Source organism: Taudactylus pleione, unplaced genomic scaffold (assembly GCF_031769625.1).
Source record: "Taudactylus pleione unplaced genomic scaffold, aTauple2 ptg001990l, whole genome shotgun sequence".
NCBI classification, from domain to species: Eukaryota; Metazoa; Chordata; class Amphibia; order Anura; family Myobatrachidae; genus Taudactylus; species Taudactylus pleione.
This window is the reverse complement of record NW_028286386.1, coordinates 858319-881237: the sequence shown is the minus strand read 5'-3', so window position 1 is coordinate 881237 and position 22919 is coordinate 858319. Positions and strand designations below refer to the sequence as shown.

The following is a 22919-nucleotide window of genomic DNA, read 5'->3' as shown; positions in this document are numbered from 1 at the left end:
CTAGTCCCACGGCTGCTGTATGTGCCAGTAATGCCCACTAGTCCCACTGCTCTATGTGCCAGTAATGCCTACTATCCTATAGCTGTATGCGCCAGCTCAGTAATGCTCACTAGACCCACGGCTGCTGTATGTGCCAGTAATGCCCACTAGTCCCACTGCTCTATGTGCCAGTAATGCTCACTAGTCCCACGGCTGCTGTATGTGCCAGTAATGCCCACTAGTCCCACTGCTCTATGTGCCAGTAATGCTCACTAGTCCCACGGCTGCTGTATGTGCCAATAATGCCTACTATCCTATAGCTGCTGTATGTGCCAGTAATGCCCACTAGTTCCACTGATGCTGTATGTGCCAGTAACGCTCACTAGTCCCACGGCTGCTGTATGTGCCAGTAATGCCCACTAGTCCCACTGCTCTATGTGCCAGTAATGCTCACTAGTCCCACGGCTGCTGTATGTGCCAGTAATGCCCACTAGTCCCACTGCTCTATGTGCCAGTAATGCCTACTATCCTATAGCTGTATGCGCCAGCTCAGTAATGCTCACTAGACCCACGGCTGCTGTATGTGCCAGTAATACCCACTAGTCCCACTGCTCTATGTGCCAGTAATGCTCACTAGTCCCACGGCTGCTGTATGTGCCAGTAATGCCCACTAGTCCCACTGCTCTATGTGCCAGTAATGCCTACTATCCTATAGCTGTATGCGCCAGCTCGGTAATGCTCACTAGACCCACGGCTGCTGTATGTGCCAGTAATGCCCACTAGTCCCACTGCTGTATGTGCCAGTAATGCCTACTATCCTATAGCTGTATGAGCTAGCTCAGTAATGCTCACTGGTCCCACAGCTGCTGTATGTGCCAGTAATGCCCACTAACCTATAGCTGATGTGCCAGTAATGCCCACTAGTACCACTGCTGCTGTATGTCACAATAATGCCCACTAGTCCCACTGCTGCTGTATGTTCAGTTATGCCCACTAGGCCCCCGGCTTCTGTCTGTGCCAGTAATGCCCACTAGTATCACGGCTGCCGCTGTATGTGCCAAGCTGTTCCCATTGGTTCCTGAGGCTGAGCCATCAGTATGTCCGTCTCAGGAATGTGACCGGTGCTGTGCGCTGCTGCTGCTCCCCCTGGTTGGGAGCTGGGAATGTATGCGCTGTAGTCCTGGTCCCTCCCAAACCAAACCATGATTCATTTCCCTGTATCCCCCGGCCCGGGTGTCATCTTACACTCCTTATATAGCCTGGGAGCCGGGGATTGCTGGCAGCAGTACTGCAGCCTGTCCTCCTTCCGCCCGCTGCTGCTGCCGCCTTGGGTGAGACTGTGGGGGAAACGTAGCAGACTCGGTGCATGGAGCTCCCATAGGTGCAGAGGCTGCTAGTGGGTGACCCTCTGCCGTCCTCGCTGTTGCTCTATAGGAAGAGACTGACTTATTATTAGTGTGTAGATTAGTAGTTTGTGATCTCGCTATACCTTCAGCAACGCTAATGCATGTGATGGGCGTCTGAGTATAGTTACTGCACATCCCAGCTATATAACTCCCATAGGGCAGCACATACCTGACAGGGTGCTAGTGAGAGGGAGGATTTGCTGGAATGCCGGGGATTCCTCTAGTTACACATTACCATATGTATTTCTTCACTGCAGATTCGTGACATGGAGGATTACAAAGTGACTTTGGATGGACCAGCCCCATGGGGCTTCCGCCTGCAGGGGGGCAAGGACTTTAACATGCCCCTCTCCATCTCCCGGGTGAGTGACCAGCGGCCCCCTGCTTAGCTACCAGTCATACATTACATGTTTGGGTGACCTTGAAATGTAAAAACTCTCCTGTCAGCAGAGTGCTGGTGTCACACATGGCCTCTGGCTAATAAGTTCTCTCTCACACATACACAGTGCATGGCTTTGCTATACAATATACATCATCTCCTGTTTGGAAAGCATGGGGTTAAAAGTTGTAAAAGTGTCACAAATAGCAGTGTGGCAACATAGTATGTGTGTATCCTGTTTCATGAAAGGAATTCCTTGAAGTAGAGGTTTCTATTTCCATAACACATCGGAAGGTTTCTTCTTTGTACATTAAAGAAAAATAAAACTTGTAGAGCACATTCTTATTTCTATATATATGATGGTTCTTGAGTGGTAACTGAAAAGTCTTTCCTATACCTCACTGCAGTCTGTACAAGGAATTTTCAGAGTTATCCAACCTGTGGCATCACAGTTTAGTTACTAGTTCATGGACACTGTTTGACTCTTTGTATTTAAAGGGTGAATAACCTGCAGATTAGTGACTGACATGCTAGCCACTATGTGCCTCTAGGCAGGTGGGTTGTCTGTGATAGCTGTAGGGAGATGGGCAGGGTGGGGGGGCTAATGTTATGCACTGGTGACTTCAGGTTTGTATTTAGGGTTGGAAACCTGATGAGAAGTTGAGTGTCTGACATTTATTTCACACCCTCTTCCCTGGGTGGGGCAGCTTTTGTTCCTATCTGTGTTGATTTTGCTTCTGTGCCACATTCAGACAGTCCTTTCCCTTCACGCTAAGCATATTGTTCTGCCCTAATGTTTGTTTTGGGGGAGGTCCTGTCCAGACAAGACGTCTGCTTGGGGTTGTTTTTAGGGGTAGGCGTGAGAAAAATTATGTCAGAAACTTTCTGAAGCCTGTTTGGAATTTGGTTCCTTCTTGTTTTCTTCCCTGGCAGAAAGCGCTAATGCCAGTTTTATATTGTAGTGTACAAATGACTGGAACTGTTTGGAGGTCTAGGGCCTGTTACTGACATGTCTTGTTATTTCAACTACTGTATCAAAGGCCTCAGGAATATTTGTGTTCTAGAAGTGACATTTGTCATTTACCCATTAGAGTAAATTATTTATTGGTTTATCTGAAGTTGGACATGGTTATTACAGGAATGTACTGTTCGGTCTTGTCTGTCAGAAAAGTAACAAAGAAAATTAATGCAAGTTCAGTCTACTCTGAGCTGGACCTGGCCATCTAGATGGGCCCAATACATTGATTGGTCCCTCTCATCTAGAGAGCACTGGCTCTAACCTGAGTATCATTGGGCCCTTTCTGGTACCTCTAGTCGGGTGCCAGGGTCATACTCTGAAATTATTATCAATACTCACAAACACACACATGTATATACACACTATATGTAACACAATAAAGTACAGACAGATGTGACCTCATACACTGTGGCTTTAGTCCCGGCAAATAGCCCCTCTCCGCATGCCAGGTCCCGGGTGACTCGGCTGTGCCGAGTGTCTTTTTCTCCAAAAATGTGTGTAGTAGCCACATAAATAAGTTCCATTGTGCTTCATCAGCGACTTTGTACATGTTTAAAACAAATTCCTTTGCGGTAAAGTCGCAGCCCAGCGTCTCTAGTATACTTTGGTGTTTTGCAGCATCTGTTATGGGAATAACACACAAAGTTTAAAGAAAAAGTTGGTACACTGTACCTCTCGGAGCGACTCAGTCACACAGAGCATTCTGTACCTGATGGAATGAGTCATGTTGAATTGCCTGCTCGTGCTATATGGCGTATGGATGCTGGGTGTACAAGGACATATATATAACACGAGAAGGCACTGATATGTAGTATGTTAATGGACACCAATAATTAATCCAATAATACTATGAGTACTTTTGTTAATATTCTTTTAAGCTTGTCTGATGTCTTTAGAAATGTGTGGAGATATTCTGATAATAAAGCAGGATCCATGTGCTGGAAAATTTCTCTGGAATTAAATCCCAAAACCAAGTGCACCACAGAAAAAAAATCGTAGTGTAGTATGTAAAGGTCTAAGGTCTATTTACTAAGCAGTGAAAAGTGATAAGAAAGTGATAAGGTGCCAGCCAATCAGCTCCCAACTGTCATTTTTCAAACACAGCCTGTGAGATGACAGTTGGGAGCTGATTGGCTGGCACCTTATCACTTTCTTATCACTTTTCACTCTGGGGCCTATTCATCATCACTTAATTTATACAAAAGCAGGTGAAAAATAACAATTTCACCTAATTTTGTATAATTTAAGTGTCAGCCCCATTCATCAATCATGTAACGCAGGGGATATCAAAGATATCTCCTGGTTACAATTGTGCCTCGGTAATTTCCACAATCCCCATACTGTAGTATGGGGATGTGGAAATTGTGTAATTAATCAAGTTCTGAAAATGCATTCTGCATTATGTATTATGATACTGGCGGCCGCAGAGGGAAGGGGGCTGCACCAACACCGGCGGCAGTGGGGAAAGGGGGGGTGGTACTGACACCTGTGGCAATGGAAGGAGGGGGTCAATGACATTGTGGACACATTGGAGAGATGCCGACAGCAGGGGGGTAGAGGGGACACTGACATAGGATAAGTATCACATTTCCGAGAAGATGTCTTTGCAGAAATAGCATCTCTTCGGAAGTGATACTTTTGTCATAGAGGGATGATGAATAGGATTAACTTTAACAATTAACTCGTGACGAGTTCAAAACTAAACTATCACTCATGATTTTATTATCATGATGAATAGACCCCTATGTCTCCTAACACTGCTTAGTAAATAGACCCCTAAGGGAAGATGTATCAGTCAGTGTAAAGAGTGGAGAAGGCACCCCTAGCAACCAATAAAGGGCCTGATTCAGAGCCGCTCGTAAGCGGCCGCTCGTTCGTTCCGAGCGATGTTAGGCCAACTGCGCATGCGTACGGATCGTTATACGCATGCGCTAACCAGTCAGTGCGGCCGAAATTCATGTGCTCGCAAAATAGCGAATGCCTGCTATTTTGAGTGACAGAAAGAGGCGTATGTGGGTGGTAACAGGGGAAGGTGCTTGAAAATGGGGAGTGGAAATCAGAACGCAGGCGTGCTTAAAGGTCAAAACGGGCGTTTTATGGGTGTGCATATTTAAAACAGCAGCGTCATGGACCACGTCACTGGGTTATTTTATAGTCAGAACTGCTCGCAAAATTGTGGTAGCAAACACCAACCCCAAGAATAGCGAGCAGTTCATACGCTGGTCGATGTACTCGATTAATCTAATAAATAGCGGACATGACATAGGATGCGAGCGGCCAGGGGGCGTATTTTTCCAAAAAACAAACGCAAGTTTTGTTCGCTCGTTCAGACATAGAGGCGTGAACAGACCGCAAACAGCGAACGGTTCATTTGAATAGCCACCCCTAGTTTTAGAACGAACGACCGCAAATAGCGAGTGGCTCTGAATGAGGGCCAAAATTCCTTCTAGCATTTATCAAGTAGATTCTATAAAATAGTAGTTAGAAGCTGACTGGTTGCTCGGGGCAACTTCTCCACTTGTCCTCTCCACTCTTTACACTGCTTGATACATCTCCCCCCTAATTCATAAAAATACAAGATTAAAAGATTGCATTTAAAAAATAATGGAATCAGGCATATCATATAATCACTGAAACCACTCCTGGATAAAATGGAATCCTCCAGTGAACCGCTGTGATCTACAAGATAGAGCTCCCAAATGTGCAGTCTGGAACCAAGGTTTCCAGAAAACAACCCCTATCCTGATACATATTTTGTATTAAATATCTGGGACTTTTCCTTGGAAGTATGTTCCTTTCTGTAACAGAACTCTAAATCTTTATTGTGTTTGAGAACAGGATGATTTTAGTTCCTCCATTTTTTTTCCTGACATAAGTTTCTATGAAATACTGTTCCATGACATTGAAATGCAGCAATTTGCCATTGGGGCTGAGCTATGTACTGTAACTTAGGATGAAGTGAATCTATAACATTGTTCATAAATTGGGATTCTAAGTTGGATACAGACTTACCCGGTGAAGCGGGCAACCAGCCGTCGCACCGACAGAGTGGCTTATTTGGTAAGCTATACACACTTACCAATTGGCCGCTTGATACATCTGGCCAGACATCACAACTGGATCATGGGCATTTAAAGTTGCCTGCCCAGTTGTTATGTCAGTGTCAGCGGTACCGGCAGCTAGTGTACGGGTGGTCGGAGGGTTGCCCATACACACATACAGATGCACTGATATATCAGCATCGACTGTGCTGCAGGGCCACACCCGCCGATATGCCTCCGATATATTCGTCATTTGTTCGAACACTATATATCTAGTAGTGTGTACCTAGCATTCATGTCAGCAAGTCAATGGGCTCGATTCAATTCTGCGCAATGCTGAATAGCCCAGGGAGGGAGCTCCCGGAGCTATTCAATTCACTGCACTGTTTGGTCCGACTAAAGGATTACTTCTCGCCCCCCCCCTGAGGGTGCGAGGAGATGTTTGAAAAAATTGGCGGCCGCTGTGTTCCTGCTTAGCGCGATAACAGCTGCACGGCCGGCACTTTAGTTCGAGAATGACGGTTCTCACGACTAAACACCCATGTTAAGTCGCGAGAACAGGCATTCTCCGCCTTAACTGACAACTGTCGGACCAAACAGCACGGTGAATTGAATAGCCCCGGGAGCTCCCTCCTGGGGTTATTCAGCATTGTGCTGAATTGAATCGAGCCCATTGGCCTGGGACCCCAAGAATTCGTGTATCATTGTTCCATGGCTCCATAACAGGCTAATGTATTACATATCTCGCAATTGATATCTCCGCACACAGGTTGTGGGGCTCTGATCTAAAAGTTTGATCTATAATACAGCATTATAACTTGCAAATCTGTGTGTTCAGCCATTTGCAGCATAAGGTGACTAATTCTTGCCGAATTAAAATAGGAGATGGTGCACCCTGTCGATATACTACAAGTTTTCCTGTGCAGTTTGTAAACAGAGCAATTTACTAAAGACCAAACTACACATCAAATCACATTATTTTAAATTATTCTGCTGTGTTGAACTCCCGTTGCATATGTGCTATTCACTAGATGCTTTATATTTGTATATATTGTTGAAATAAATTAGTATTTTTTTACATAGTAACTCAATAGCAGAGCCTTTATTGTTTATTTCTCATTATTTTAAAATGCCAGGCTTAAACTGTCCATCACATTGGAAATACACAAACTCATCTTATGTATTAATCGAAAATTTTCCAAACCACATGGCAAACTGCCACTTGCTAGTATAAAAAAAATCATAGTTACATGTGAGAGACCTCTAATCACAAGGTGTTTGAGCCTACTCTGCATTAGATCTGGCCCTCTAGATGGACCCGATAAATTATTGGGTCCCCCTGCTCCTAAAGCATACCAACCCAGTGATGAGTAGCACAGTGTCCCTCCTGATACCTCTGGTATCAGGTAGGTGTCAGAGTCATGCTCTCCGAATACAGTGCATGATCTTGTCCCAGTACATACAGTAGATAGATAATAGTGCCCTCATTGGTAATAAATAAATCATAATGCCCCCATTCAAATTGGTGAAAGCATATGGCTTCTGTTGTATTATTGCCTCCAGAGTGTGAAAATACACACTACTGCCCCTTGTATAAATTTAAACTAAGTTCATATTGCCACTTTGGAGTAAAACTGGATTTTTTACTCTGCGGTTTTGCCTAAATCAAATGCAGTCATGTATTTACTGTAATCAGTAAATATTTTATCAGTATCCTGGGGACATTGATAAAAAAAAGTGTTGCACAGAAAGAATATAGGCCCTTCCAGAACTTGAAATTCACTTTCTAAACTGCAGTAAAAATAATTAGAGAATGTCAGTGGCTGCCATGGGCAAAATCTACTTTTTTTAATCCAAGTTTTCAAAATCAGTGCAATACCGGTGATTTTTGCTGCAGATTTAAAGCGGCAATAAATTAAAGGGCAAAACCAGAATGGTTAAATTATTACCTCATAGAGGGCTCTATTTATTAACATTATTTTTACTAAAATAAAGTGAAAAAGGGTGTTTTCACACCCTTTTCACATTATTTTAGTATCACCTATAGTTACTAAAGGGCAATTGGAGTAGAATTCGTAAAATTCTACTCCAACCCCTAAGTATCGCATATTTTTAGTAAGCAGATCACATTTCCCATAATTGTAATGGGAAATGTGATCCGACCAAAGTTACTAAAAATAAATTGTAAAAAAATATCTGGGAAAGCCCTGTGATGATAATGCCACCTGGAGGTGGCGTTATCCAGGGTCTCCCACCGGTTACCGGCCTCCTACTCTGCTCTAACGGGGAGAGCATGACCGGGAATCGGTCCTAGTAATCAGCTGTGTGGTCTAAACAGACCGCAAGCTGATTACTGTAAAAAAAAGAAAAAAAAATTGTCAACATTTTTTACTTACCTGACTCCAGGGATCGGTGATCGGTCCTCCGGTGATGTCTCCCCTCTGGTCAGCTGGTCTCCCATAGTGCACTGCGGCCCGGTCATCAGGTGATCGGGTCCCAGTGCAGTATGGGAGACACCTGACCGGAGGACATCACTGGAGGCCCGGATCGTGCAGATAAGTGTAATTAAGGGAGGGGGGGGTCCGCGATCGCGCGTGTGTGTGGGGGGGGGCTTAGCGCCGGGGGGGGAGTAGCAGCGGTGGTCGGTGCATGCGCGGGCACTTTGTCACTGTATTATTTGCGAAAATACCGTGACTAGTGTGCGGAGGGGATTCGCAGGGACAGAGCTTTATCACAAGCTCTGTCCCTGCAAGGGATTTGTAGTAAATCCCTGTGATATTGCCTGAATTCGCAATGCGAATTCAGTTGATAATATCACACTACAATCTGCATTCAATATGCGGATTGTAGTAAACAGAGCCCTAAATCTGCAGCCAAGATCACCAGAATCGTAATGCTTCTGAAAACTCAGACCCTTTTACATAACCCCCTAAGATTCATTTTGTCTAAATTTATAAAACTTTTTTTTGGCTCTGGTGTTTGTCTCTAGCATTATATATTGTGATTTTAGGGGAATAAAACATGGTGAAAAAAGTATGTTACTTCTCCTCTGTTCTGTATGATGTTTTATGAAATAGATGTGAATAATTGGGTGAGTGCCTGTGACACAAATTGTAATTTATTTATTTTAATTTGATGTTGGGGTCAATTAATTGACGTTAATATTAATGTGTGTTTTTTTTTTTTTTTTTTACAACAATGTACAGCTTATTATAGGCTTACCCTTTTTTCCCTTTAACATGTTGTTACATGTACTGTACTGTTCTAATTATTTTGGGATTTGGAAACCCCCAGTCTAGAAATCTTGAGTTTGCTCTTGAACCCTGAGTATTTTCCAATAGCTGGAGCTTCCATGAGACTTATGAGTGCTCCTCCAGAAACTTGCATATATTTACTACAATGGCAATTATATGCCTGATATTGCAGTTTTAAATCATTTGGGCAAAACCTTTGGAAAGTTGCGGTTAGTAAATATACCCCACAAGCTATATCAGTTGACGAGAGAGAGAGAGAGAGAGAGAGAACAATCTGAGGATATCTTGTGCTACAGAAAATAATTATTTATTAAAAAAAAAATAATATTCCAGTCTGTTGGAGAGCTTTATTACTTTTATTAATCATTGTGTAAAGTAACTTGTTTTTAAAGTGTATGGATTCTTTAAATTGGATTTTTAAAATTAGTGCCTTGCCGATGAAAGAGCGTTTAAATATATATCAACCTTTCCAAACAGGGTGACATACAGCTGTGTTTGTCTTTCTGGCTTTATAGCTCTCTACATTCTGTTTCTAGCCCTGTCTGTGTGGCCCCGGTGATGACATCCTTGCTTTGCTGCATGTGTGCAAGTCCCCAGTAGATTGATATTTTAGTTAGACACAGCCTAGTTCTATCAGCCCATCAAGAAAAGGGTGTATCTCTATGAAATATGTACTTTCTCTTGATCAATAAATACGGTACAACACTTTCATAACATCATTTTTTTTTTTTAGTGGTGACTGGTGGGAGTCCATAGAGCAACCTTTCTTGTTGTTCACTGAGGCTGTATTTTGATACTGTAAGATGGTGCTGCGTGCAATACACTGTGCAGGAGTTAGTCAGAAATGACTAAATTGGCTATTTTAGTTTGTATGCGTATGAACCACATGTTCAAAGAAAATTATGATAGAGATGCAGCTTTTCATGTTTTGTGACCTTAAGCTAGGTACACCCCTGACAGTTAAGAAGAACGAGCCACAAATGTTTTTTTTGACAGCTGAAATAATATAGAGAACCTCAGATTTCCTGATACACACGACACAAATATTGCTCCTTTAACCACTTAACTGACCATTTTTTTTTCTACAAAATCGCTTAGTAATGGTCATTTTTTTAAAAAAAATTATTGAATAAGATTTTAAATAATTTTTTATATATTTATTTTTATTAAAAAAAAAAAGTGCTGGGAACCTGTCTCACCTCCTACTCACTGTAACTCTCCCTCACTACACTAAGCTTCAGTGTCCATTGATTCTCCTACCTGCATCACTGTGTCTTCTCTTGCTGCTTGCTGACCGAGCTCCAATCTCTAAACACTGTAGTGCACTTCCTGGTAACATGACACTTCCAATGTGTCCAGTGCTCAGGGCACGCCCCTCATAATCAGAGGCATGCCTCTACTAGCTATCTTTCTGTGCAGCTTACTGCCCGTGGTGTGGCCCGCCCCCAGCTCTGCAAGCGGTGTCTGACTACACAGTAGCGAGGCTGTGCTGTTGCTGCCTCATCTCTTGTCTCCCTGCAGTCCCAGGGAGCTCCACAAAGCTAGTGAGTGTTAACTATAAAAATTAATGCACTAAACAAAGAAGATGTTTATAAGTTACAAATATCTTCTTTGTATTCTAATCATTTTTAAATAAAATCTCAGGAGTATGACAGGAGAGTCTCTGCCTACCCTGACCGCAAGTCCCTGAAGATAACTTCCCACCCCCTACTGACTACAGCTCCTCCCCTAATAATAATACCCCCCACACCCTATTAGTAGTAAAAAAAAAACTGTTTTCTAAACTAACCCTCCTTCCCCTGTAAAAAGCCCCTCTTTCTTTGCCCCACCTCCTCCTGCGCTGTGACCCTTATAATGTTTTTTTTTAATTATTTTATCCCCTCTCCAGTATCATATTTCTCTATATTGTCCCACCCCCATTGCTGCTAGACCCTCCCCTTCTTGGTTACCTCCCAAACCCCATGGGCATACGCCCCCCTCCCCCTTATGCAGAGGAGGAGGGACTGATGATCAGTTTTCCCTGCCAAAGCTGATCTCTGCACTTGCTGAGATCAGCCAAATAGTGTTTGGAGGGGAACTAAGTTACCCTCCTTGCACTGTGATCCCCGGCACATGCGCCCCTGAGTGCTGCACCATAATGCTGTGCGATTCCAGAAGTGATGTCAGTGGTCACAGACTGCTGCATCACTTCCAGGGGGTCTGGGGAGTCAGAGGAAATTGATTCTGCATAAGTGCAGAACAGATCTCCTCTGCAAAAGCCGGGGGAAGCAACGGGGCAGTGGGCGCATGTGATGCGACCTTGCCAGCAGTCGCATCACATGCGACGTCGTCAGTTAAGGTGTTAATAAGCAGTGTTAGGAGACAGAGTGAAAAGTGATAAGTCTGTGATAAGGTGCCAGCCAATCAGCTCCCAACTGTCATCTCACAGGCTGTGTTTGAAAAATGACAGTTGGAAGCTCATTGGCTGGCACTTTATCACTGACTAATCACTTTTCACTCTGTCTCCTATCACTGCTTAGTAAATAGACCCCTAATGGGGGGGTATCCACTTAGCGATATACAAACGAGTGCACGATTGCGACATTGCAATCGTGCTGTCGTTTGTATAGCTAGTGATGTGCCAAGACTGAACGTTCACTCGTTCAGTCCCGGCACATCCCTCATCCCCCGCACATGCTGAACCTGACGAGATCGTCAGGTTGACCTGCATGTACGGGCGATGTTGGATGTCGGAAGCGACCCGCTGGCACGCGCTTCGTGGGTCGCATGCGCGATTTACAAGCGATTGCACGATAACGACATCGTTATCGTGCAATAGCTTGTTTAAATCGCTAAGTGGATACCCCCCATAAGAATGATAAATTACCCTAAGGATCGTTGAGTTGATGTTTGTTACATGTAGCCTATCGGACAATATCTGTACACACTGATTTGCTGCACGACATTGGCTCGTCGGGACTAAGAATATTGTGCAGCACTTCTGATGTCGGTAGCCGATCTGTCAGGTGTATGAATGACAGTCTGCTCCATGTGCAGTGTACAGTGTGTGCATTAATCCTACCAAGTTTGGTATAAAAGATAGGCAGGAATTAGATAGACAATGTCTAGATGGACAACAGATGTTAGACTGGTAGTAGGTCGACAGGGACAAAAGGTCGACACACAAAAGGTTGACACTTTTTTATTTTTTACTTTTTAACCCTAACCCTCCCTCCTGATGCCTAACCCTAACTGTCGGGGTAAGTGCCTACCCGTCCTTTCTTTCTAGTGCCTAACCCTATCTAGACATTGTTATCCTTTTTACTGTCTGTCTATTGACTGGAATCCAATCCGACCGACTAGCTGAGAATTAGTTGTTTGGCCTGAGTACTGCATCATATGTACCTAGCATGAGATTCCTGTGTTGGACAGAGAACCTGCAGAAAATCTTGCAGTTGCTGTAGAACATCTTGATTATTACTGAGCAATTCTGCCAAATGTATAATAAATACCAGTTATGTGTTTTGTAGTGAATTGTATACAAACCAATGAGAATGAATCAAACTGCAAGGATAAAGAAGCCTCTCTTCGAAAATGGGGAACATTTATAATATCTGAATCGGTCATCTTTCAGGCCTGATTTAATAGAATAATGTGTAAAACTCAAATGTGTATTCCAGAGGGATTACATTTGGCCATCTCCAAAATTAAAAATAAAAAAGTCCCTGCATTAACTTTAGCGCTCCCATAGATTGAATCATTCCAACAGATAGTATAAACCTATTTGAACATATCCTGTAAATGTTGGCACACCAAGGGGCCTATTTCTGAAATACACTTATTTTAACAATAAGTGTAATCTAAAAAAAAAATAACAACTCATTGCTGACATATGAAATGATTTTATCGCCACAGCAGCTGAACAATACTCGGCTGCCACAGTAAAAACTTTCCATAGCAATAGCAGTTACTTATTGCTCTGGTGGTCCCAGACCTGATCTACTGAGAATGTGCAGGGTCTGGCACATGCTCAGAATATTAAATGCAATTTTATGACAATAAAAGAAAGTGCACAATTTAAAGATTTTGAGTGGGAAAAAAACAGGGAAATTTTATGGGAAAATCAGGACATATGGAAACCGTAATTATCCTGTATTTCTGATATCCTCATGTCTCCATAAAACACCATATCGCTGGCGCTTAATTTATTGATGGTTATCGTAGAACACTATCGATGTTTCCTTGCATGGAATAGTTGTGAGTTAACATTGCATCTTAAGTGAGCATTCTATAGTGTGTACCCAGGTTAAGAAGTGTAAAAAATATTTTGTTTTACTTCTTGTAATCTTTGAGGTAACCTTATCACAGTCTTTTCATAAATCACAGCAGAAGGAGTTTATACAGTGTTTTCTTTACCTCAGTGACGCATGACATTTCTATGAAATGGGGTACATGTACTATTGGAGAGCCTGTCTATTTCTAGAAACTTGTGACATAAGATGAGCGCTCGGTGAACGTTCACATACGAAAAATAAATAAATGATAGAATTGGTGTTATACTTTTTGTACGTGTCTTGTGAATTTTAAAAATAGTTTCTCTAATAAACTGACATCATTTACAGCACAATGCAACTTACTGTCTGCAAGGCCTCATCCCCACAGGTGTTGTTATATCTATGATGTGCTAAGATTCTTAACACTTATACATGCTCAAAAGCAGGTATGAAAATGCAAACCATCGTTTCCCATGACCTTCTACCAATGTGCCAAATGTTACTCACAGTCGTGAGCATTACAGTATTCAAAACCCTACAGGCTCCATTCAGTGCATTAATGTCAACTGAGTGTTTGCATTTGACAATTAAACATGAGTTTTTAAAATGTTATCAATTGCCACTGGGTGCCTGTCGTAAATATTTCATATAAATAACTAAAAGCCAATCAGCCTTTTTTTGTATGTAGTCTAAAAACAATTTGCAAATAAAGTATTTAAATTCTTCATAACACTGCTATTTACTAGGTAAATACTATGAAAGTCATGACATGGGGGAAAACTCATGTTTTCACTAATGTTAAAAATAAAGCAAATTCCTAAAGATGAAATTCCACAAAGACATTTTTTCGCAAAAAATATGGAACCCTTTGTAGCATCTGTTTTCTAGGGAGGCTGTTCTGTAACATGGGGTACATGTACTAAGGCCCAGATTTATCAACAAGTGATATTCTTGTTATCACTCATTACTAATCTTAAATGATGCTCCAACCAATCACTGTCACTGGGCTTAAGCCATGGAGACAAATTACCAACCAATCAGCTCCTAACTGTCATTTTACAAGTAGTGTTTGAAAAATTACATTTAGGAGCTGCTTGGTTGGTTCTATAGGCTGGATGCATCAAGATTTGCAGGGTCCAGGTACCGGTGATCGGGGCTGCGGTGATGTCTCCCCTCCGGTCAGCTGGTCTCCCAGCCTGCACTGTGCCCCATTAATCAGGTGACCGGGTCCCAGAGCAGGATGGGATGTCAGCTGACCAGAGACATGGAGGACATCACCGGAGCCCCGAACACTGCAGGTAAGTGTAATTGAGTTAGGGGGGTCGCGGAGGGAGTCCGCGATTGCGGGGAGCGGGGCTTAGCGACGGGGCTTAATGTCAGTCTGCGCATGCGCAGGCACTTGTCACGGATTTTTTCGCAAAAATAGCGTGATATGGTTGTGGAGGGGATTCGCAGGGACAGAGCTTTCTCGCAAATCCCTGTGATATTGCCTGAATTCGCAATGCAAATTCAGTCAGTAATATCACACTACAATCTGCATTCAAAATGCGGATTGTAGTAAATAGAACCCTAAAAGAGAAACACACCCAACTATACTCATGTTAATTATCCCTAATGTGCAGTATCCCCAGCCTCTTGTCTTTGATGTGCATGATTGCAATCCTTTCATATTTAAGTCTGACACATGAGCACATAATTATAGCCATTTCACCAAATTATTTTAAGGGGAACTTGATGATTTATCCTGTTTTGGAATAGCATTTCTTCATGTGTTATTTTTCAAGCAGGAATGTCAAATATTGACTCCCTAATCAAGTAACAGTGTATGTAATTCAGACCAAACGTTAACAAAATATCTTCACCATTATTTAAATAAAACTTCCCTTACATTTTATAGCCTATTGCAACAATGCACATGAATGTATAATGTAACTTGCATATATCAAAGTTATTTTGGGGTGTTAATTTGGGAATGGGATTGAAATATCGGCGACTGTTCAAATCCCAACTGCGGAAGCCCGACAGGAGGCGATCCCGACTGGGGCTGGTAAGTATCCTAACCCTCCCCTCTACCTCCCCTAACCTTCCCTTGGTGGTGCCTAACCCTAAAACTCCCGGGGTGGTGTCTGACCCTAAGTCCCCCCGGGGGGTGCCTAAACCTAACCTCCTCCTAGTGGCGCCTAACCCTCCCTGGGGCTGGTGTCTAACCCGAAGCCCCCCTGGAGCCAAAATCTAACCCCCCCCCCCCCCATCCGCCCCGCAGCTAACTGCTAAGACGCCCTGGACTTATCTTGTTCGGGACGGCATCCTCCTTCGTTCCAGCATTGGGATTAAGATAGGCGTCAGTATTTTGACGCCTATCTTAAATCCCGTGTCGGGTTTTAGCCATCGGAATTTAAACCGCCGGCATCCTGGCCATCGGTCTAATAACTACATCCCATTAATTTGTGATATGTAGAGAACATGCCTTGCTTATGTTTCATTATATTGGAATCAGTAGAAGCTCCAAATATGAATAAAATCTCTAACTGTAGATATATGGTATATTCTTATAAAACAGGCACGCCACTGTACACTACCATTAAAAAGTTTTGTTACACTCTTAAATAAAATGTAATGTTTTTTGTGAGGTTGTTAATTATTTGTTTTGTCCATTACTTATTTGAAAAGTGTTCCGTAACAAAATATATTCTTGTCGGTGAAGATAAAATGAACCTGGATATGTGTGTTTTAATGCAGTTTGTGCATGTGTGATATTTAATTCTGTTGCAATATGTGTGTTTATGATACACCAGAGGTTCCCAAACACTGTCCTCAAGGCATCCCTACAGTTCAGGTTTCAGAGATATCCATGGTTGAGTACCGGTGGTGAAATCAAATTGACTGACTTACTAATTAAGTCACCTTTGGTCAAGCATGGATATCCTTTAAAACCTGGACTGTTAGGGTGCCTTGAGGACCGCATTTGGGAACCTCTGGCTTAGACTATGTTATACATATCATGTTGCGGTCAGCCTGGATATACAAAAAAACACTTTGCCTTATTATCCCACTCTACCAATACTCAATGTTCATGGTGTAGGTAATACAATATATCATCCTCTTTGGTATTCTGCACTGTGCCTCCTGATTGGCTGTCAGCAAACTATTTACATAATTACACTATAGCCATTAGCCACACTTTTTTTTAAAAGCACCTTTTTGTTATCATTCTCCATCTCCAGTTGTCCATGTATATGTCTCATGTGTTAAGTGTCTTGAAGTGTTGTGGGTTATGAAATAATATAAACACAGTCTGTATCCAATCAGATAGTCAGAATGGTGACAGCAGTGCAGAGTATTTCAGGAGATACATTTATGGATGACCTGTCTAGTAGTGTAATTATATTAGTGAAGACCGGGCTGCATGTGATCAGCAAATGGGAGTCCACAGACTGAAGTGGTGTCAGTTACACCTTTTATATAGAGTCATGTTCAAGTATTTTCATCTTCCACATGTTAATATTGATTCCATAGCATTGTGGATTTATACAAAGAAATGTAGGTGCACATGGGTATTGTATGCTGTCTCTTATGCTGGGTTTACACTATACAATTATCTGTCAGATATCTGTCCAATCTAGCTGGTTGGAATGAAAATCTGGTAATGTATGGGAGCAAATGACAATCGACCATTTGCTCACAAACACTGGAAAACAGACAAAAATGGTCGTTCAGACAAATTGGTTAAAACGCATGAATTTAATCAACTTGAACAATTGTTTTTTGTCCGTTTTCCAGTGTTGAAAGCCTTATGATCGCCTGTCATTTGCTCCCATACATTTCCAGGTGTTCATTCCAACCAGCCAGATTGGACAGATATCTGGCAGATAATTGTATAGTGTATGTCCAGCATTACAGTCACTGTCTGGTTTTTTAAAGCATTTTGACCAAACATTTTATAGCTATTAGGAGAATTGCGTGCCCACAGATTTCAGCAATAACACACAGGCAGTTATTTGAATAAACATGATTTGAAAGTGAAAAGATCTTCCAAAAAAAAAAAAGATGCCCACTGATAGATGGGTTTTGATATTAGAAGCTTGATAAACTGGACATGTTTTGACAGCTTTCTGTTATAAGTGTTTGAGCATGAATTTAAGATGAGCACATAAACAACGACATCTTGTGACCTCCTGCTCTCTGACAATGACTTTCCCAGTTGTTGTTTCACTGAAGACTGTGGCTTATAGTTGTATCATGTATTGCAAGGCAATCACAAACAGTCTTTTCTTTAATGTGTAGGATAATAATATTAATATGTAATACACAGCAAATATATTATTTATGGTTACATCTAACATCACTACAAATCTGTAATACAAAAAGATATAGGGGCCTATTCATCATAACTAAAAATTTTCTGAAGGTACTTAGGTTTAGAACTCGCATGGAGTTCTACCTAATTACCGAAGGAATTCATAATTTCTCCTCTCCTTTCTCATTTTTGCGATGACAGCTTTTCGGGAAACAAATACTTTTCCCTGCCTATACCTACTGTACCTTATCGCAGCTGTAATCAGTGCTGTGCATGCGCAGTTCTGTTCACAAAAGTGGTGCATGCGCAGCACAGATTACCACCCCCCCTCTCCCCACCCCCCCACCCCCACCACCACCACTTCACTTACATGTCCGGGGACCCCGACCTCCCGTTTGGCTCCGGTCTGCAGCGGACAGCACGGCCAGGCAGAGGAAGTTGAAGATTTTATTTTTTTTTTAAACTTTATTTTGTTCTCACAGCCGCAATGCTCTGAGAACACAGAGCCTCGGAGGGAGTCGGCGGAGGACCTGCCCAGCTGAAAGCAGGTAAGTATAACCCGCTGTTCGCCTCCTCACAGTGGTGTATAGTAACACCATCAAATTCCGAAAATACATAATTTTCGGAACTTGATGAATAGCATAGTTTCCATATCCCCATACTAATGTATGGGGAGTGCGGAAACTAACGCAGGCGGACTTATCCAGGAGATATCAGTGATATCTCCTGTGTTAAGTCTCTTCATGAATACTAAAGAATGATAGAAAAGGGTTTTCTCCTTGGCGATGGGTTACAGCAGTGGTTCCCAAACTGTGCGCTGCGGCACCCTGGGGTGCCTCGGGACACTTGCAGGGGTGCCTCAGTTTGGTGGTCCAGCACCAAATTAAATTATTTATGGCCTAAGGATGACAGGTAGCACAATTTACTTAACTTTACTACTCCACTAAATTTTTTTCTGAATTTTTCAATAACAAACTGTTGGCTTAGGGGTGCCGTGAAAACAATTCTGATGCACTAGGGCACCGCGATTCAAAAATGTTTGGGAACCACTGGGTTACAGTAATGATTGCAGTATTTATTTATGCTGTTAAGACCTGCATCACATATCCAGAGACTACAGGGGATCCCATTTTCCGTGACACAAATCCTGCTCAGGCCTTGGTTTTGGAACTTATAATCATGTAATTTATTCTCTGTCTATAAAAAAAAAAAAAAAAAAAGCAAAATTAAATTTGTAATCAGGGTTGTTTACCCTCTCCCTCCCCTTATGATTGTATTTTAGAGACTTTATATATCTAAACTTGCACCTTTATCCATGTGCTACAGGGAAAGTGACGTTCACAAAATTAGACCTCTTCCCCCTGAAGTGCTTGTCGATAGGTTTTGCATGTCTGCCGACAGTTTAAAATAGATTTGGTTACACAGAGCTCAACAGGTTGCTGTTTTGAGCAGAGCTATTTCAAGACCAGCCACGCTAGAGCCCAGGAGACAAGGGCACAGCTCAATTGAAATAGGTAACTGTTGCCAGGAGACCTGTTAAAAGGGCTAGTTCCCTCCACCCCCGCTCACATTGTGGAGTAGGTGGTCCTTGTCGTAGATCAGCGTCTGCTGATGTGACTTGCGTCACCAGTACCACAAATTAGATGGTAGGCACTTGTGCTCTGTAGTTGATTATAAGTGTGAAGTAGAACGTATCATGGGGGTCAGTGACACATCTAAAGGGTGACTAAAGCTATAAAGCTGCAATAAAAAAAAAGAAAAGGCTTTGAAATGGAAAATAATACTAAGTTGCAAACTGGTGTAAGTACTGCACTCTTATGAAAGCCTCACTTACACTGTCATGATAAACTGACACTGCATCTGGCTGATAGCACATACGTAGGCAAACTAGAACAATTCCAAGAGCTATATTTAACTGAGTTTGTCCTTATGGCCAAGGGCTTTGAGCTTTAATTGTGGCCTACATTCAGTATGCAGATTTATGCTAACACCGTCTTACAAGAGGACCACTGGGGTACATTGAAATGAATGTGCCAATTGGTGTCTAGTATGGATGATAATAAAGACAGTTCCCACAGCACATTCAGAGAGAGGCTGATGCACCATGCAATCATGGGAATATCTAAACACGGGCAGATATGAATACAATTTATGTCTTAAGCAAATCCTATAATTTTGTACTGAGCCAAGGATGGTCATGGACCTCCTCTGTCTGCTCAGCCCACCATGCTACCCACTTGCTTTAGAGCTGCCAACTTTATTCATAGTACTTACCAACTCTCCCGCAATGGCCAAGAGGCTCCTGAAAATCGTGTGGCACTCATGGCCCCCAGCAAGAGAGGGCAAGTCTTGCAGTCTGGCTGCCAACCCCAGCACTTACCTGGCAAAAGTGGGCGGTCCAGAAATCTCAACATTGTATAGTGAGGGACAGGGCCACGATTACACGATCGCGATGACATATGGGTAGAGCATGCCAATGGTCTTATTTTTTATTTTACATTTTGTTTTTGAAACATTTAAAGCAGGCTTGCCTACCCTCCCGATTTGGCCGGGAGCCTCCCGATTTTCGGGTGCCGCTCCCGGCCCCCCGGAAAGGCAGGCAAGCCTCCCGGAAGCTTTTGACCCTCCCAACCTTCCCCCTGATACAAACGGAAACCCCCGCAGCGGGGGACCCGGTGACGCGATTCGTGCAGAATCGCGTCATCGTAGCCCCGCCCCCTGCTTCGCAATGCTGAAAATAAGAGCATTGTGAAGAGGGGGCGGAGTCACGATGACGCGATCGTGCGTCCCCGCCCCCAGTGTGCCACCAAACGGCCGCCCCCACCCCCGGCTCCGCCCCCAAAGGCCGGCCCCGCCCCCTGCTATTAGCCGACAATCAGCTCCCTCCCGGAAGGCTGGAGCTGATTGTCGGCAAGTATGCTTTAAAGTGGGTACACACCTGATAGGTATATCTGCAGACTGTGCAGTACGGGTTAGGTATGGGATCCCGGCAATCGGGCTTCCGCCAGTCAGAATACCGACAGCGGCATCTCGACAGTCAGAATCCCGACACCATTAGGCAAGTAACGCTTTTACATTTACATGTGCCCACCCAGTTGAGCTGTCAATCACTGCCGGCCCATTCAGCAAGTGGTAGTCTGTACACACCGCACGATGCCACAATATATGTGCAGATATAACGGGCATCGGTGATGCAGCACAGCCAACTAAATATATCTGTGAACGACGTAGTTCACAGATACATCTCTGGTACACACTGGCCGATGGGCACACGATATGTTGGCCAGTGTGTCGGCATTACACCCATTTTATCCACAATCATGTATCAGCTCCTCTGTGTGTAGATGAGTAGTCTGGAGGCATCATAGAGCGCAGCAGGACTGCAGTAAGAATACATTTGATAGCTGTCAGCTATGAAATGGCTGTGTCCTCAATCACCATGCCTCTGATTAAGTATGTAAGCATTAATGGTTTAGCCATACTCTCCTGGGGGTAACCTTGCATATCAGTGGCTCATAACTATTGTTTTATTGGTTCATAAACCTGTTTATATCTGGTCTCAGGTGGAATGGTCTAAAACAAAAACACATTTGTCAATGAATTCACCCAATTAACTGCAGTAATAAATTAACTGAAATTCGGGAGGAAGGGTATATTAGTAAATCTGGGTGTAATCGTAACTGGTGCAGACATCTTCATATATTTGATCCTGGCTAAACAACAAATATATATATATATATATATATATATATATATATATATATATTTGATATTTTAGTTAACTGGATTGTACAGTTCAAGTACCTCAATATGATTCCTATTAATATCTCTTCCTCTGCGAGCTACAGTGTGTACAGCTTGTTCTTTTCTGCGCCACCCACACATGACATGCTTTAAAATCACACATTAAAGTCACACTACATCTGTCCTCCAAGCGTCTTGTGTGTGTCTTTAATTAACACACTGATGCTGGAGATGACGGAACAGACTCAGTTGCTCTGATCTTTTTCAATCTTCAGATTCCATCTCTGCTGATAAACTATTTGGCTGATGTGTTTGGCTTTATTCTGTTCAGAGAGCATCTCCAGGGCAATGTGTTATATTGATTCAAAATCTGTTGTTATACTGTACTGTACCTTTATAGAGAGTCTGTAGAAATAGTCTATCGGGAGGCATAGCAACATTGCTGATTTATCGTACAACTAGACCTAGAGAATATAAGTGTTGTTATAGAACATGGTATGCACTATCATACTCATCATTTATTAAAGGGTACAGCAACCTTTGGCACAGTACCCCTTTGGTGCTTCACATTGAGGGGAGGGGTGCCTCAGCTCAAAGTCTGAGTGATGCAATGATAATATAATTTTACCTCAATATATCTGCCTGGAAACACAGAACTAGCTAGAAGCTAGCTCTAAAAAGAACATAGCATAGCACAAATGCATGTGTTGTAATACAGGTTCATGATGGTGCGTGAACAGTAGACTTACATAAACTGTGTGTAGATGGTTTTTATTTACAAAAAAAAATGTGGAAAACTTAAGCAACATTATATAGCACAATAGACCTTTATTTACTATTTTCTTTCTGCTTTGAATTATTTCCCATTTTGATTGTGTAAAGCTGGCCATACACGATATGCACTGTGAGACGCGACGGGGAATCTGACGTCCGACATATCGGGCGGTCCCCACACACTGTGCGATCGGGTGGCCGACCGTCCGATATACTGGCTCCCCCACCCGCATATAGTGCTGCATGGGATCGCACATCACATGCCCAGATCGACTGAACCTACAGTAAGATCTGGGGGTGCAATGTATGACCCCAAGGGTCCGCGCTCTGTCCGATATCATGCCCATACACGGTACGATAGAGCAGCCAAATCGTACCAATCCATCGGATCGGCTGCTTTATCGCACTGTGTATGAGCACCTTAAGTCTCATAATAACTTCCAGTTCTTAGTTTTTTTGTGTAATGCACAATGTTCCTTTTTGCTTCCTGTTTTGTTCCCATTTTGTCTACACTTGCTCTATATGTAACACAACAGATCTCATGGGCACCTCTGAATCTTGTTTTGCTGCCATTACAGATTGACTACTCATAAATGTATTTCAGATTAAATGTACTCAGCATTACATGACTTTTACATTATCGACTATACTTGACATTGGTACTGTTTTATTAGAACATTTTAAATATCTGACTGGCATCTTTGATCTCAGAGATGGTTAGGTTGTCCAATGTCCGGTGTAGTATAGATGTATGCATTAGGAAAACATAGACTT

General features: G+C 42.7%; 1 protein-coding gene across 4 annotated transcripts in view; it reads left to right on the top strand.

Annotated features, from left to right (window-relative positions):
- The first annotated feature begins 1165 nt into the window (after positions 1-1165).
- Positions 1166-22919, top strand: part of PDLIM7 (PDZ and LIM domain 7) — a 122241-nt gene continuing 100487 nt past the window's right edge. Inside the window, exons 1-2 of one of the 4 annotated variants that reach the window (XM_088465502.1) lie at positions 1166-1310; positions 1643-1747. In XM_088465502.1, coding sequence (XP_088321628.1) covers positions 1182-1310; positions 1643-1747 — 234 coding nt within the window. In that variant the 5' untranslated portion in view covers positions 1166-1181. Of the gene's footprint in view, positions 1435-1642; positions 1748-22919 lie in introns of all 4 variants that reach the window. The other 3 variants (XM_088465504.1, XM_088465503.1, XM_088465506.1) reach the window with 3 other exon arrangements.